At 41.4% G+C, this 14,347-nt stretch overlaps 1 protein-coding gene across 1 annotated transcript in view; it reads right to left on the bottom strand.

The window, feature by feature from the left end:
* Positions 1-14,347, bottom strand: part of AMOT (angiomotin) — a 59,236-nt gene that overhangs the window by 10,120 nt on the left and 34,769 nt on the right. The window contains exons 9-10 of the mRNA XM_024749219.1: positions 2,132-2,281; positions 1,208-1,398 (exon numbers count right to left, since the gene is read on the bottom strand). Coding sequence (XP_024604987.1) covers positions 1,208-1,398; positions 2,132-2,281 — 341 coding nt within the window. The remainder of the gene's footprint in view (positions 1-1,207; positions 1,399-2,131; positions 2,282-14,347) is intronic.

The following is a 14,347-nucleotide window of genomic DNA, read 5'->3' as shown; positions in this document are numbered from 1 at the left end:
AAAAAAAAAAGACAGGTAAGCTTAAGCCCATGAGGACCTCAAAATCAAGGCACAGGCAATTTCAATCTGTTTCAGGTTTATAGGGGGTATCTGGAGACAGACAGAGCATGTTAGAGAAATGTAAGGTGTCTTCCTGAAGAATTGGGAATAGGTTTACAAACCACCAGTCCGGCTTTTAAGCATTGACCTTCCTCTGATTTGGGATGAGAAGGACTCGAAAATAAATGTATCCACTGCCCCCTCCACACACATATTCCAACCCAAAGTCTGGCAAGTGCTACCAGACTCTGCCAGCTCACCACATTTAGGAGAATGCTAAAAACAACGCCATGGTTTTTTAATAACTTTCTGGATAGAGACCTATCTGGGTGCAATATGCTATAGCCTGCCTTAGATACCCAACTCCAGACCATGGCCCTGTCTGTATCCCCAACAATCCACATCATCTCCTGATTTGAATTTAGTTTTTGTTTCTTTCCCAACTGATGATTACAAACAGCAGCGAGACAAACTGGATAAGAGCACTGTGTCCTCCAAAGAGCAATAATAAGTGTTTATAATGAGAAAAGGGGAACACATAAAGGGCAAAAAATGAAAACGCCTCCTGCCACTTTCTGTCCCTTACCAAATGGAATGTGACTGCTTACATGTGATGAATTTGGAGGCACAGAGAATGTGGGCTTCAAATATAGACCTTCTCAAAGGGCAGGGATGGATTCATGTTCAGCACAGTCTTTGGCATACCTTGGACAAGCCAGAGCTATCAAATGGCAGTAGCCACTCCTGAGTGACATTTAGTTTCTGAGTGGCATTTCTCTGGAGAAGCTTTCATTCCAGTCCTGGGGCTAAACAAAGAAACCTACACATGCGGCTGAAAGAACCTGAGGCTTTGCGGAAGGAGGTGTGCGGACGTTCAGTTGATCCCACCTGCAAATGTTCTGTCTCCTGAAGAAAGCTGAACTATGATTCCAGTAAGCTCGTCAGTAACTTTAATTTACAAATCCTGGACCCTCTGCCCCACAGTTGTTCAGTCTCTGCATAACCAGATTGAAAAAAAACAAAAACCACACACTTAAGCAGAAACTGAGAAAAAAGAAACAGAACCTTATGGGCAAAAAGACACTGGAAAGTCTATTCATCAGTCACTTTTCTGTTCTCCACACCACCCCTGCCCTTCATTCAGGGACTCTACCAGCCAGCTACTTACCTCTGAGCAGCTACAGTGGCCGCAGCATCCAGAGCAAAATGTCTCATCACATTCTCCTCTAAATACTTCTGCTCCCACTTAGTCATGTCAGCTTCCAGGGCCAGGATCCTCTCCTCCTTCTCACGAAGCAGCTCCATCAGTGCAGCGGCATTGTATTCTGAAACATTGGTGGGCTGAGAGTTGCCCTGGCGCTGTTGGAGGAGATGCCGAGACCCCAGATGTTAATGAGTTAGGACCACAGTGGCTGAGTCCCATTTGAAGAGCCCTTATTTTTGGAAAGGATTACTGCCCAAGCCACTTCAGTTTGGATTCCGATTCAGAAGCAAGGGGAATTCATAGGACTTTCTACCTCGGGCTTGAGTATGAGACTCTCGATCACGAAAGGAGCCTGCCATGTCAAATGGTCGTGCTGCTCAGAAAGTGGATCGATGGTTTAAAAATCACTAGCCCTGCCGGCCAGCATGGTTCTTCATAGATACGGAAATTAAAAATCTAGGATTTGGTCTCTGCCTTGCCCCTAAACTTGTTGTGTGACCTTAAGGGAGTCATGCCACCTTTCCTGGGTCTTGATTTTCTCTCATCTAAAAATGAGGTGATGTATGGCCAAATGATTCTAAAGACCATTTCCAATCCTAAAACGTCCAGGAGTGTATCTGTATAGTGTCTTCACTTCTTATAGGGCCTACTGTTTCTGGGGTTCATATGAAAACAAAACGTGCAAGATAATAGGCATTAAGGATTTTGCTGCGGTAGGAAGCTAAGGAAGCCAACTTCATCTTTACAATTGGGAGGCGCTCTGGAGTAAGATCAGTTGGGGCAAAAAACCTGAAGATGAGTAAGAGTGTGTTTTTGGATTCTCATGTCAGACACTATCTGACAAATAAGCAATCAGGAGCAATCTCATTTTCTTGAAGTTCTCTATACCTGCTGGATTCGGAGGGATTCCAGTTCTCTCTCCAGTCGTGTCCGGAGACGGTGCTCCAGCTGCTCTCGTTTTTCACACGCTGCCTGGAGCTGTACAAGAGCTTGCTGCATCTTTTCCACCTTATCTACGTACACTTGCTTCTTTTTCAGCTGAAAATCCAGGTTGGGAGAATTACAAGATAGAAGGAAAGAGAACAACAGGGTCAGTTATACAGCCCCCAAATCCAGCCTTGTGTTTAGATCTCTTCCTGTCCAGCTCCAGAAAAGCATGAATGGCAAGAAGGTCCTTCATGAGTATCGGGCTGCCTTGTATTTACCATACAGATAATGTCTCAAGGGATAGGAATTAGGAGCTCCTTTTTCATCTCTCCCTCCTTCCCCATCTCTATGTTTCCCCCAAGTCTATTTCTATCAGTAGAGTCTGTCTTAGATGGCAAGCTCTTAAGATTCCCATTTATGGATGGATGTCCTCACCTCTGCTCTTCTTCACTCTATAAACTGTAATATTCTGGGAGAGGGTATATCTTACTTTGGTCATTATAGTAGGGAAATGCTAAAAAAATAAAAGGGGGGCTCTCCAGGGAGAAGAGTTTAATTCGGAATGGAAAGGAAGCCTACCCACTTTATATAGCTGTCTCCTCTCCAAGTGAGAGAAAAAGGGTGGTCAACTGCTGCACGCAGAGGGAGGCCAGAATTGTCTTTCTGAACTCTACAGTCCTGGTAATTACTCAATGTAATCATCACTGCTCTCCTGGAATGTTTCTGCTCCTCAAAAGTGAAGCTGCTGGGACTTCCCTGGTGGTCCAGTGGTTAAGACTCTGCGCTCCCAATGCGGGAGGCATGGGTTCGATACCCGGTCAGGGAACTAGATCCCTCAGGCCGCAACTAATGGTCCCGCGTGCCGCAATGAAGATCCCGCATGCTGCAACTAAGACGCGGTGTAGCCAAAAAAAAAAAAAAAAAAACAGTGAAGCTGCCATGCAATGGTTCATCTTTAGTCTCTTTATTGACCAGCACTGCCCCCCACCCCCAGTTCTTATTACAAGAACACAGGTCACTCGTGATTTCTGCCTCACTCATGAGCCTGAGTTGATAACATTGGACCGTAATCTCTCAACTATCACTCTGGGACCTTTAAAGAGATCTAAAGATGCAAAGTAATGAATCAAATCTAAGACTAAATGAGATCAAATATGATTCTTCCTCTTTGCAAGCTTATGAACCATAACCAAAAACAAAGATAGAAGCAGGTTGGGACTAAGAGTTTGAGTTCTTTGTACCCTTGTAACTTCCAAGGCAAATTCCATCATGGTAAATCCCCGACTCCGTTGAAATGAAGGAATGAAGAGAATTTCAGAGCTTTTTAAAGAAGGCATACATACCCTCAACACCTAAGAAGATAGGGGAAAGTGCAGCCTTCCCAAATTGTTAGGAATGAGCATACGGTGCTTCTTCATACCTATAATACTTGTGCGGGTGCCTCTCTTGCTAATAAAATCAACGCATGGACTCTTTCTAAAGTAGAAATTCTTCCAAGCTGGTCACATCTGTTATTATTATTTTCGTGAAACCTGCGGTTAGGGATACTCTCATTATTAAGATTTAAATGTGAAAATATTATTGATAACATGGTCCAAAGGAAATTCAAGAATTCAGCTCAACTCTAACTTTCCAACAAATTCTCAAGCCCTTGAGATACCTAGATAGACAGTTGCAGTGTAAGAGGTTACCCACTTTACCAGCACTGCCCACATCCATTTAGCTGGGGCCAGAGCAGCAGAACCAACCTGACACCCTCATTGCAGAAACCAGGTAAGACCTTCGTGGTAATGGGTCCAAATCACTGCTCTCTAGAATGTCCACTCAGACAGCAATGGCATGTGCTAATGGGGAAACTCTCCTTGTCTTATAACTGCTCTCTCTCCAAATTAGAATTGCTGAACTTTCTCTAGGTGGAAGAAAACTTATATTTTCCTACCAGACTTGCATTATGCCTTGCCTAGGTGACTGGGAAAACTTTAAAAATTCGTGCTACACTTCTTGACATTTCCTTTCATTCCAAGGCCTAGTTCAATCTAGCCTTGTAAACCAGTTGAGGTGAGTTATAAGTCTAAATGTTTTTATCCATTAGACCTTTCCCTAGTTAATAAAAGAAACAAAAATTGCCATTCTCATCCTCTCGATAAGCTTAAACCTTTCTTTCCTGGGAAATGCGACTATTTGTAATAACACTGACTAGGGCAATCAAGACCTTTAGGCCATGGATGCCTCTGCCTTCCTATTTGCTAAGCTTTGAATAACTGAAGAGCAGGAAATATCCTCTATCCTTTGCCTTTTGGGTTCTATAATCCTGATGAGCTATTTAAAGTTGAATGCACTTATTTGTGAATCGCTCTGAAAACCCTAGGGGAGCAGTGCGATGTTAATGCAGACAGTGTTAACTATAATTACTGAGGCTTACAGGAGTTATACTTAAAGGCAATTAAAGTTAGATAGTATGCAGTTCTTGCCTTGATGGTAAAGTACTGCAACGTAAGCTCAGAGAACTGAAAAATAAGCAGTCAGGACTAGGTGTATTTCTCTATGCCCTGCCCTTCTTGAGAAAGGAATCCTCAGTGTCTTAGCTAAGGAATCCCCAGCAGTGGAAGTCACTGAGCCAACTGTCTGGAAGGGAAAAGCAATAAAGGCCCAGAGAGTTTTCTGAGTTGGCTGAAGATAGTCACACAAGTCAGACAACTTCCACAAACCAGGCCAAGGAAAATCCCATCATGCTTTGCCACTGGGATGATTTTCCACAAGGTACCAGGACCTCTATTGTTGGCACAATTCTTCTACTTCCTTTTTTTTTTGCATATCTTTTTTTTATTGTGCAAAGTGCCAATCTATTATGTCAGCAGATCCAAATAACAATCTAGTAGTATGGAAAATCAAGGACATTTGCAGATATTAAAACCAAGAGTCACGGACATTAAAGTCCCCGAAATAACTATTTTAATAAGAGAGAAAATTTTACAACATAATATCCAAATCCCCAGGAATTTTTCCAGATAATTTAAAAATTCACCAAACGCTTTGCCTATCATAGTTTTCTCTGAGGGAAACTTTTACATCTTCCCTAACGAATCTCTTAACTTTATGTCCAATTGTGAATCACAATACCTATATACAGGACCAAGAAAAAGTGCAGCTCAGCCATAAACACCAAGATCACCTGGTAAATGCTTAATACCTAGGTAATTTAGGGTACAAAAGGACAACTGTTGGAAGCTACCAGTGCAAGACCCTATAAAGATGCAATCCACAAAGTAGGCTATCTTCTAAGTTACATATTCTATGTTTTCTAGATCTCATCTATACATAGAAAAGAACAAAGGTCTTATGCGGCTTATTGACACCTGTACTATCCTGAACTTTATATGTTTCACTTTTTCCTTCATTATGGTAAATCCCCTTTTCTGCCTCTCTTCTATAAACTTATCTCCTGTGCTAAGTTCCTCAAATGTTAGCTCAGTAATTAAGACATCCTAGATCCCCAACTTCACCTTTCAATGCCATCAGAAATGTCAATGGTTCCTTCTAGGTAAAGAGAGAGGCCATACAGTAAAATTGTTAAGGTCATGAGCTCTGGCCTCAGGCTACCCCAGTCCAAATGTTGGCTCCCCACTTACTAGGTATGCAACCTGAGGAAAGCTACTTAATCTCCCTGAACTTCCCTTTACTCATTCATACATAACATAGAGATGATGATAATTTGATATACCTCTAAAAGGAGCAAATGAGATAACAAATGAAGTGCTTAGTAGAGTGTCCGGCACAAAAAGTGCACAGAGTTTTCTTTTTTAAAGAAAAAGTTAATCCCAAGTCACACATACTCTAGTCCTCTCAACATTGAGCATTCATTCCAGATAGCCTTGACATGGTTCTCATTATCTCAATAACTCTAATTAACACACCAATTAAGACATTAAAAACACAGCTATTTTTCCCCAGGAAGACATATAACACTAGGCCTCAAACCCTTCATGCAACAGAGCTTCAGATATCTTTTTTTTGTTTGTTTTTTTTTTGCGGTACGCGGGCCTCTCACTGTTGTGGCCTCTCCCGTTGCGGAGCACAGGCTCCGGACGTTCAGGCTCAGCGGCCATGGCTCACGGGCCCAGCTGCTCCGCGGCATATGGGATCTTCCCGGACTGGGGCACGAACCCGTGTCCCCTGCATCGGCAGGCGGACTCTCAACCACTACGCCACCAGGGAAGCCCCGAGCTTCAGATATCTTTATAGGGCAAGGCCTTTCATTGGAGATACAATTAGAAGAGAGTACTGAGTAGCTGCAAGGACACCATATTCTCTCAAAATGACACGATTTAGAGGGCACCTCCACTTTGTGAGAGATACTTTACCTATAGTCAAAGGTACTGTTTAACTAAAGACACTTAGGCAGAGCTCATTCCCTGCCACACACACATGCGCGCGCGCGCGCGCGCGCACACACACACACACACACACACACACACAGACACACACCAGGAATTTCTATTTGACAGCAAATTGAAAGGTAAAGGAACAAGGTGGCAATCAGGAGACTTGGGTTCTTGTCTTAGCTCTGTTTTTAATAGTAATTTGCTTCCCTGTTCTCAGCCTCAGAGTCCCCATTTGTTAAAAAAAAATGATGGGGGTTTTGGGGGGTCAGCAAACCAAAATGGTCAGCAGTGGGCCAAATCCAGCCATGCCCATTCATTTACCTATTGGTTAGGGCTGCCTCCCTGCCATAATGGCAGAGTTGAGCAGTTGCAGTTGCAAAAGAAACTCTACGGTCCACAAAACTGAAAATATGTACTAACTGAAAATATATACTATCTGGTCCTTTATAGATAAGGTGCCAGCCCTTGGAGTGATTTTCAAACTGTGTTCCACAGTCCTAGTGTTCTAAGGAGTGCTTCAGAAGCCACTACAATGGGTGAGTTGTATCAAGTGGCTCCACTTTTATGTGTTTTACAATGAGGGTTCTACATAAAAATTTCAAAGAAAAGACTGTTACATCTTTGAAGATACATATGAATATCCAGTTGACCCTTGAACAGCACGGGGGTTAGGGGTGCTGACCCTCCCTGCAGTTGAAAATCCATGTATAACTTTATAGTCAGCCCTCCATATATGAGGTTCCTCCATATCCACAGTTCCATATCCAGGGATTCAACCAATGGCAGATCGTGTAGTACTATAGTATTTACTACTGAAAATGTCTGCATATAAGTGGATTCACACAGTTCAAACCAGTGTTGTTCAAGGGTCTACTGTATATATGTTCTTGTGCTTTGTCTTTTTGCCCTAAAGAGTGGGCTTCCCATCTTACCTCACTCCATCATCTTTTCACACTTGACACTTCAGCATAGTTAAATAACTTTAGGTTCCCAAGGACCCCCTTGTATTTTAGCCCTCATTGCCTTTGGATATGGCATTCTCTCTCTTAGGAACGCCTTGCCCACTAGGTTTTAAGAAGTTTAGAAAAAGCAACAAAAAAACAGCAACAGTAGGATAGGCAGATGTCTATCTAATAGTCTTTCAATTCACAAATATTTTATGAATCTAAGCTTCCCCTTTTCATCTTCAACACTGACCAGTAACTAAGGGGACTGGACAAAATGGGATCCTAGAAATCTGTATAGGCATATTCTTGGAGGTAAAAAAAACCCCATAAAAGTCCTGCCTTCGTTTGTGTGTATGTACATGTAAGAGACAGATCACATAAGGTGTGTACTCTCCATAGGATCCTAGATGATTTATTTTTCTATGCCTTTAGTGTTCAAGGAAGTGAAAGTTCACTTGAAAAGTTTCTAAAGCCAAGGTAGTGGTTCTGGTGTAGAGACAAGTACCCACAGATCTCTAGAAGGAGCCAGAACCGAGTTCCCTCTAGATACTCAGTGAATGGGGGAACTCATTCCATCCATTTAAATTTTCTTACCAAATGCCAATTTTCAAAAACCTGTCAAAACCCCCCTTCCCTAGCTTCCCTAAACCTGTGTTCTCCTAACATGGTTCCTTAAATCATTCTTACTTTCTGTCTTGATCTTTTAGACCCACCTTCCCTTCCAATTTCATCCCCATCTCCTGCTATACCCCAAAGGTCCAATCTATGGTAGTTTACTCTTTTACCTCTATACTGATGGTTCTTAACTGGGGGTGATTTTATCCCCAGGGAACATTTAGCAATGTGTGGAGACATTTTTGGTTGTTACATCTGGGGGTAGGTTGCTATCGGTATCTTGTGACTGGAAGCCAAGGATACTGCTCAACAACCCCACCATGCACAGGACAGCCTCCTCCGTCACTATCACCAAAGAATTATCTGGCCCCGAATGTCAATAATGCTGAGGTTGAGAAACCTTGCTCTCCACTTCAGCACTACTGGAGATTTCCTTCATGCCACAATTCTCACAACTGCTTATATTCATATTTTAATGTTATTATGACTCTCTTTAGTCACGGACCCCTAGCTGAGGGCAAGATTTCTCACTCTGAAACAATGTGCCCCAATGTGCTTTCATCTTTATCCAAACTGATATATCCCTTCAATAGTTCAGCCATTATAATCATTTGTCCTGTTTTTCCAGTCTCCAAATCTTGGAATTATTGTCCTTTCTTCCCTCTTTCCTTTGACCACCATATCCAATCTGTCACTATATCTTAATTTTAAATAACATCTCTCATATTCTTTCATTTCCTTATATTTTCATAGCCTACATAGTTTAAGTCCTTATTTCACAACTAAATGATTAGAATAATAACCTAATAGATCTTCTTACTTTGTTGCCCTCTCCCATCTACACACAAGCACATATGCACAGATGAATACACACACACACACACACACACACACACACGCACAGTCAGTCCATCTGACATACAATTGCTATAACAGACTTGCTCAAGTAGAACGTTATGGCACTGCCTTATTTAAGAACAAAAGCAATCTACTGCTAGCACATCCACTGAACTACTATTGATTAGGTACCTACTATATATCGAAGGCAACTTTACACCTCCTCTCTCACTTCTTTAGACCACAGCTATTCTTTCTCATCCATATTTTAAACCACTTGGTATTTTTCAATTCACCCCCCTATCTACTGTCTCATTGTCCCCTGTCCATCCTAGATATGCCTCTTAGAAATGCCTTTGTCAATGTTCTAGGCTCCTACTGCCTTACAATTCTACCAGGCCTACTATGCAAATGATCAACCTTTGTATTAGTCTGATCATTTCTTCATCCTCCCTCACCATATCAGTAAACTCTCAAGGAGTTCTTCCTGAATAATCTTACCTGACCCTGATCGCTGCTTTTCCCTAGAGCCTCTTATAACGTGCACTCTATTAGCAGTCATTTTATAAGATTTTGTTCAAGTGTGGATTCATTCATTCAACAGATATTTACTAAATGTTTATCACACATCAGGCCCTATTCTACATCTGAGAGCAGTAGTGATGCAATGGGAGGCAAGACAAAGTCTGTGCCCCATTGAAGGGCAGTACCCCATAAGCCACTTGAGGATAGGGCCCTCTATTTTCCTTCATATATATCTCTCTTAGGTTCTAGATCTAGTTCATTTTTCACTACACTCTTGGTGACCAGTTAATATTAAATAACTGTCAAATACAAAAACAAGAATGAGCATAGCTTAGCTGTAACAGTGAAAATATAAAAATAATAAACACACACATTCATAAATGTATTCACTTTGCTTGGAAAGTCAAGATAAGGGTTTCAGATCATTCCTATTAAGAGATAAGTTTTTAAAGGGGAGTCATAAAATTGGGAGGAAGAACAGCAGGAAGGCAACCTATTGAAGAATAGAGCAAATACTCTTGAGCTCAATCAATCATGTTTTTCCATTGCACTTCTGCAATAATTTGAACCCATTCCCAAGCATTTGGCAGATCTCTTAACCCCCTTCTGACTCAGGAAAATCTGATCCCTGCAAATGAATACCACGTGATGGCATCTCTTCCCTCCTTCCAACAACTGCAGATGTCTTTCAAATTTATTTTTTCAAGGATGGCTATACACAAAATTACCTCTAGGGCCCCTAAAGCTACCCATTTGTCTCAGCCATTTGTAAGGAAGTGATTTAATCATCGACCTTCTCCATTTATTCACTGGCAGACAAAGCATAGTATGGGATATTTTGGAATTAAGAGATCTGGGTTTTCTTCTAGATGTATTACTAACTGTATAAACTGTCTGCACTTTAATTTCCTACTCTACTGAAACTTCCAAGCTTCATTGTGGGGATGTAGTAAGTATTTGGAAATATTTTTGAAAGGTTAAAAATACATGGTAGGAATGAATAGGCAGAACACAGAGGATTTTTAGCACAGTGAAAATATTCTGTATGATACCATAATGATGTATACATATAATTACATACATTTACCAAACCCACAGAATGTATACTACCAAGAGTGAACCCTAATGTACACTATGGACTTCGGGTGATTATGTGTCAATGTAGGTTCATCAGCTGTAACAAATGTACCCCTCTGGTGGGGGAAGGTGATAACAGGGGAGGCTGTGCATATGTGGCAGCAATGAGTATATGGGGAAGTCTCTGTACCTGTCCCTCAATTTTGCTGTGAACATAAAACTGCCCTAAAAAAGTAAAGTCTTAATAAATAATAAAAATATATAATATGGATAGAGGGGGTGGGCTACTATTATTAGGTAGATGAACACCAACATATACCCACACTCTGATGACTAAAGGACATTGAGACCAATAATACAGAACTAAGTCCAGTGTCACAGAGGCCATCCTTCATTATGTCTGGTTTTCATCTTCCCTTCTATCACCCAGAACTCCAAACACTTATGGTGTCACAAATGTCACAACTGAAGTGTACTTTCTTTGCTCCTCTCCTTCATACAACTAAGTTATATGTTACTCCATGAGCCTTCAGTGATTTCCATTTGATCTTATTTAGCCTTGCCCAGGAGCCCACGGCTCCAAGTAAGAGTTCCCTCTGAAGCAATTTGGTAACACTACCCTGGTATTAGCAAGTTGCCTGTGTCCACTGCCAAGAAGCTGTGGTCTACTGGTAGATATTAAAAGAATTGAAGAGTAAAAAAAAAAAAAAAAAACCACGCCTAGAAACTTTCTACCAAGGGAATGGAGTTCATTCTCTTAAGGAGGCTAAAGAAAAATACACAAGACTTTCAATTTGGGAATTTCAAAAGCCAAAATCATAGGAAAAACTGAGAAAATCAAGCTTTGAGAAGTAGCTCCACCTCTATTGGGGGTGGGGAACATAATTTCTTATACTGAGTGGAGCAATACCTACTTCAAAGAAAATATGCTGCCATAAATATGGGAAAAGTCATCCTTAGATGAAATGCCCTTCAAATAAGTCAACAGAACACTCTGGAAGATTCCTGGGTAGATATGTATTTTATCTGAATTCCTATCAATACTCTCAATGCACACATAATTCATACCCTCAGATCTTCTATCACATTTATAATCCATTATAACAATTGTATGAGTTTTACCTATACCAACAAAATCCTACTGTTTGAGGATTATTTTGGATTAGACATATAAATGTCTATGCCTAGGACATCTTCCTCTAATATTGGGAAAGAAGGAGACTAGTTATGGTGCTGTGTGGATAGGTGTGATAACAGAAAATCATGTATCTCTAAAACCAAAGAGACAAATCAAATAAATGGCAAGAGATCTAGAAATAAGAGAAAATATGAACCATGAAGAATAATGGTGGAAATGAGGTGAAACAATATGAATTTAGTTTTGGAGAATTGAGAGGAGTGGCAAAATGACTCTGGAAAATGCACTGCCACTAAGAGATTTCACTGCAATGTCTAAATGTCTGCACCAGACATTGCAGTTGAGAAAAGGTTAACACTTGGGTCCTTTTTTCCCCTGAATCTCTGTGGCTGTCAATCTAGCCTAAAGCCAAAGAACAAGGCTCACTGGCTCTTTCTGCCAGCCCTCCCACATTTCGCTCTATCCCTTCCTATGCACTCTGCTCAGTAAGCAGCCCACCCGCAGCATCTTCCCTCTTTGATCTTGCCAGGGCCTTTTTCCCACCATCCCTGAAACAATTACCCAAGCAGTGGCTCGGCTCTGGATCATCATAAGACAGCAGCCGGCCAGAAGCCTGGGCTGCCTTGAGCCTTGTGAGTGGATATGCCAGGCATCTGTCAAAACTCTCCAGTGAGGTCAAATTAGTGGGGGGCAGAGGGAGGTCTCTTTGAATGGGAGAATACCATGGTTGCTGTAGGACACAGAATTCTTTTGACTTGGAGTTTAATGAACCTCCACTTCAACAGGACCTACGTGTCCCGAAAGATAAGGGCAGGGATGGAAAGGCACCATTTACGCCAGCCAGCTTCCTGCTGCATAAGCTGTAGATTGGTGGCAAGACCTGGATTATAGTGAATCACCAAAAAACAGGTCTGCTCTTTAGAGTGCTATCCCCTTCTCAGCAAGATACCGTATCCCTCGATGTCAGCAGAGCAGGGTCTGTGAGAGAATCTGTGCTGAACTTGGAAGAGGAAGGAAGTTGTGATTGCAGGAGAAAGTTCTCTGTAAGCCTGAGGCACCATTTCTGTATAGAGCTTAGAGCACAGTGAATGTTGAGTGTCATGGGCAAAAGACTTAATAGGATTAAAAAGATGGAATGGATTTTAGGAAAAGTATCTAAATGAGGACCTTGTAAAGAGAAAGACATAAATATATGCAAGAGTCTTCAGACCATTAAAGTAGTCATAACCGTTCCCTAACCATCTTTTTTTTTTTATTGAGATATAAATGACTTGTAACATTGCATGAGTTTCGGGTGTACAACATAATGAGTCAATATATGTGTCAACCTGACCATCTTGATGCAACGCAAAATAGTTAAACCTGAGTGGCCTTGCACTTAGTAGGCTAAGAAAATACTCCCTAGAATAAAGGCTTAATTTGGAAAAGTTCCCCTAATTCTCATTTGCTAAGTAGACTAGAGAGGTTTTCCCTAGAAGAACTTCTAAGGAAAATGCATGGTGCCATTTGTAAGCCATAACTAAATTATCTGTTTCTATGAGACATAGGCAGGCATCTGACATATCCCTCTGCCTTCCAACATGACCTGACTTGAGCCATCTCCAACAGATAGAGGGATATATTTTCTATTTGTGAATACTCTTATTGATTTAGAAATGCTCGCTAATTTTGTGAAGGAATCACAATGAAGAAACCTTACTAGATTAGTTCCAGGGCTACCTACTCACCTTAAATACCTCCTAAACGTTCTGTACTTAAACATTTTACCCCAGGAAAAATGAGACCTAGTGAGGGTTGAGTCACAGCAAAAAAGCAAAACTTCAGTTATCAATTCCTGTCTTTGAAGATAAAGGAAAGGAATGTTTTCCTTTGAATATTATGGAGAAGATAGGACAAATACCACCCAGGAGCAGACTCAGCTCTGATAGGCTACTAAAATGAAAAGGAAAATAGGAATCTGTGGATTTTCCCTGAGATGTGGTTTAAAGCCCCTATATGTGCTAGAGGTGATCTGGCTTGAGAGTCTGGAAGGCATTACATGGCCTCTGCCTCTGATTCCACTGGGTAGAAGCTTGCTCTCCCCATCAAAGGTTCCGCCTCCTTTAGCAACAGCAACTCAGAATTTCCCAACAACTAGACTCCATGCAAAAGGACAGGTTGGATGAGGACTAAAAAATTAACAATAATTGATGAGTTCATGTGAGATATCTCTGACCACTAGATGCCATCATTCAATCCTAGCCCAATATTTAGAGCTTCTTCTTTAAATTGTAAATCTACATATTTTGGAGCAGGGCCTTGGAAAATGACTAAAAATCTCTGGAACAAATTCCCAGAAAAGCCTCAGAAGTCTGAAGTCAGAAATATATGTCAGGCAACTGTTTCAGTGAGGGCTGCCCGGTGGGAACTACAGATTAAGATCCTCTCCGTACAAGTATACTATTTCCATGATTAACAACCAGTTACCACTGAGCCCTCAGACACTGCAAACCAAGATGGTTGCAGAATCTTTGTTTCCATTTATCTCCAACTGGAGGGGCACCCTTCCAGGAGGGGCAGTGGGGCTGTTTATATACCCCAATCTCAAAGCAGTCCAGACAAGCTTCTCATAGTCTGTTGAAAAACAGGGGTCCAATGGGTAAAGCAATTTCTTTTC

This window comes from Neophocaena asiaeorientalis, unplaced genomic scaffold (assembly GCF_003031525.2).
Source record: "Neophocaena asiaeorientalis asiaeorientalis breed wild unplaced genomic scaffold, Neophocaena_asiaeorientalis_V1.1 scaffold604, whole genome shotgun sequence".
NCBI classification, from domain to species: domain Eukaryota; kingdom Metazoa; phylum Chordata; class Mammalia; order Artiodactyla; family Phocoenidae; genus Neophocaena; species Neophocaena asiaeorientalis.
This window is presented reverse-complemented; position numbering and strand designations above follow the sequence as displayed.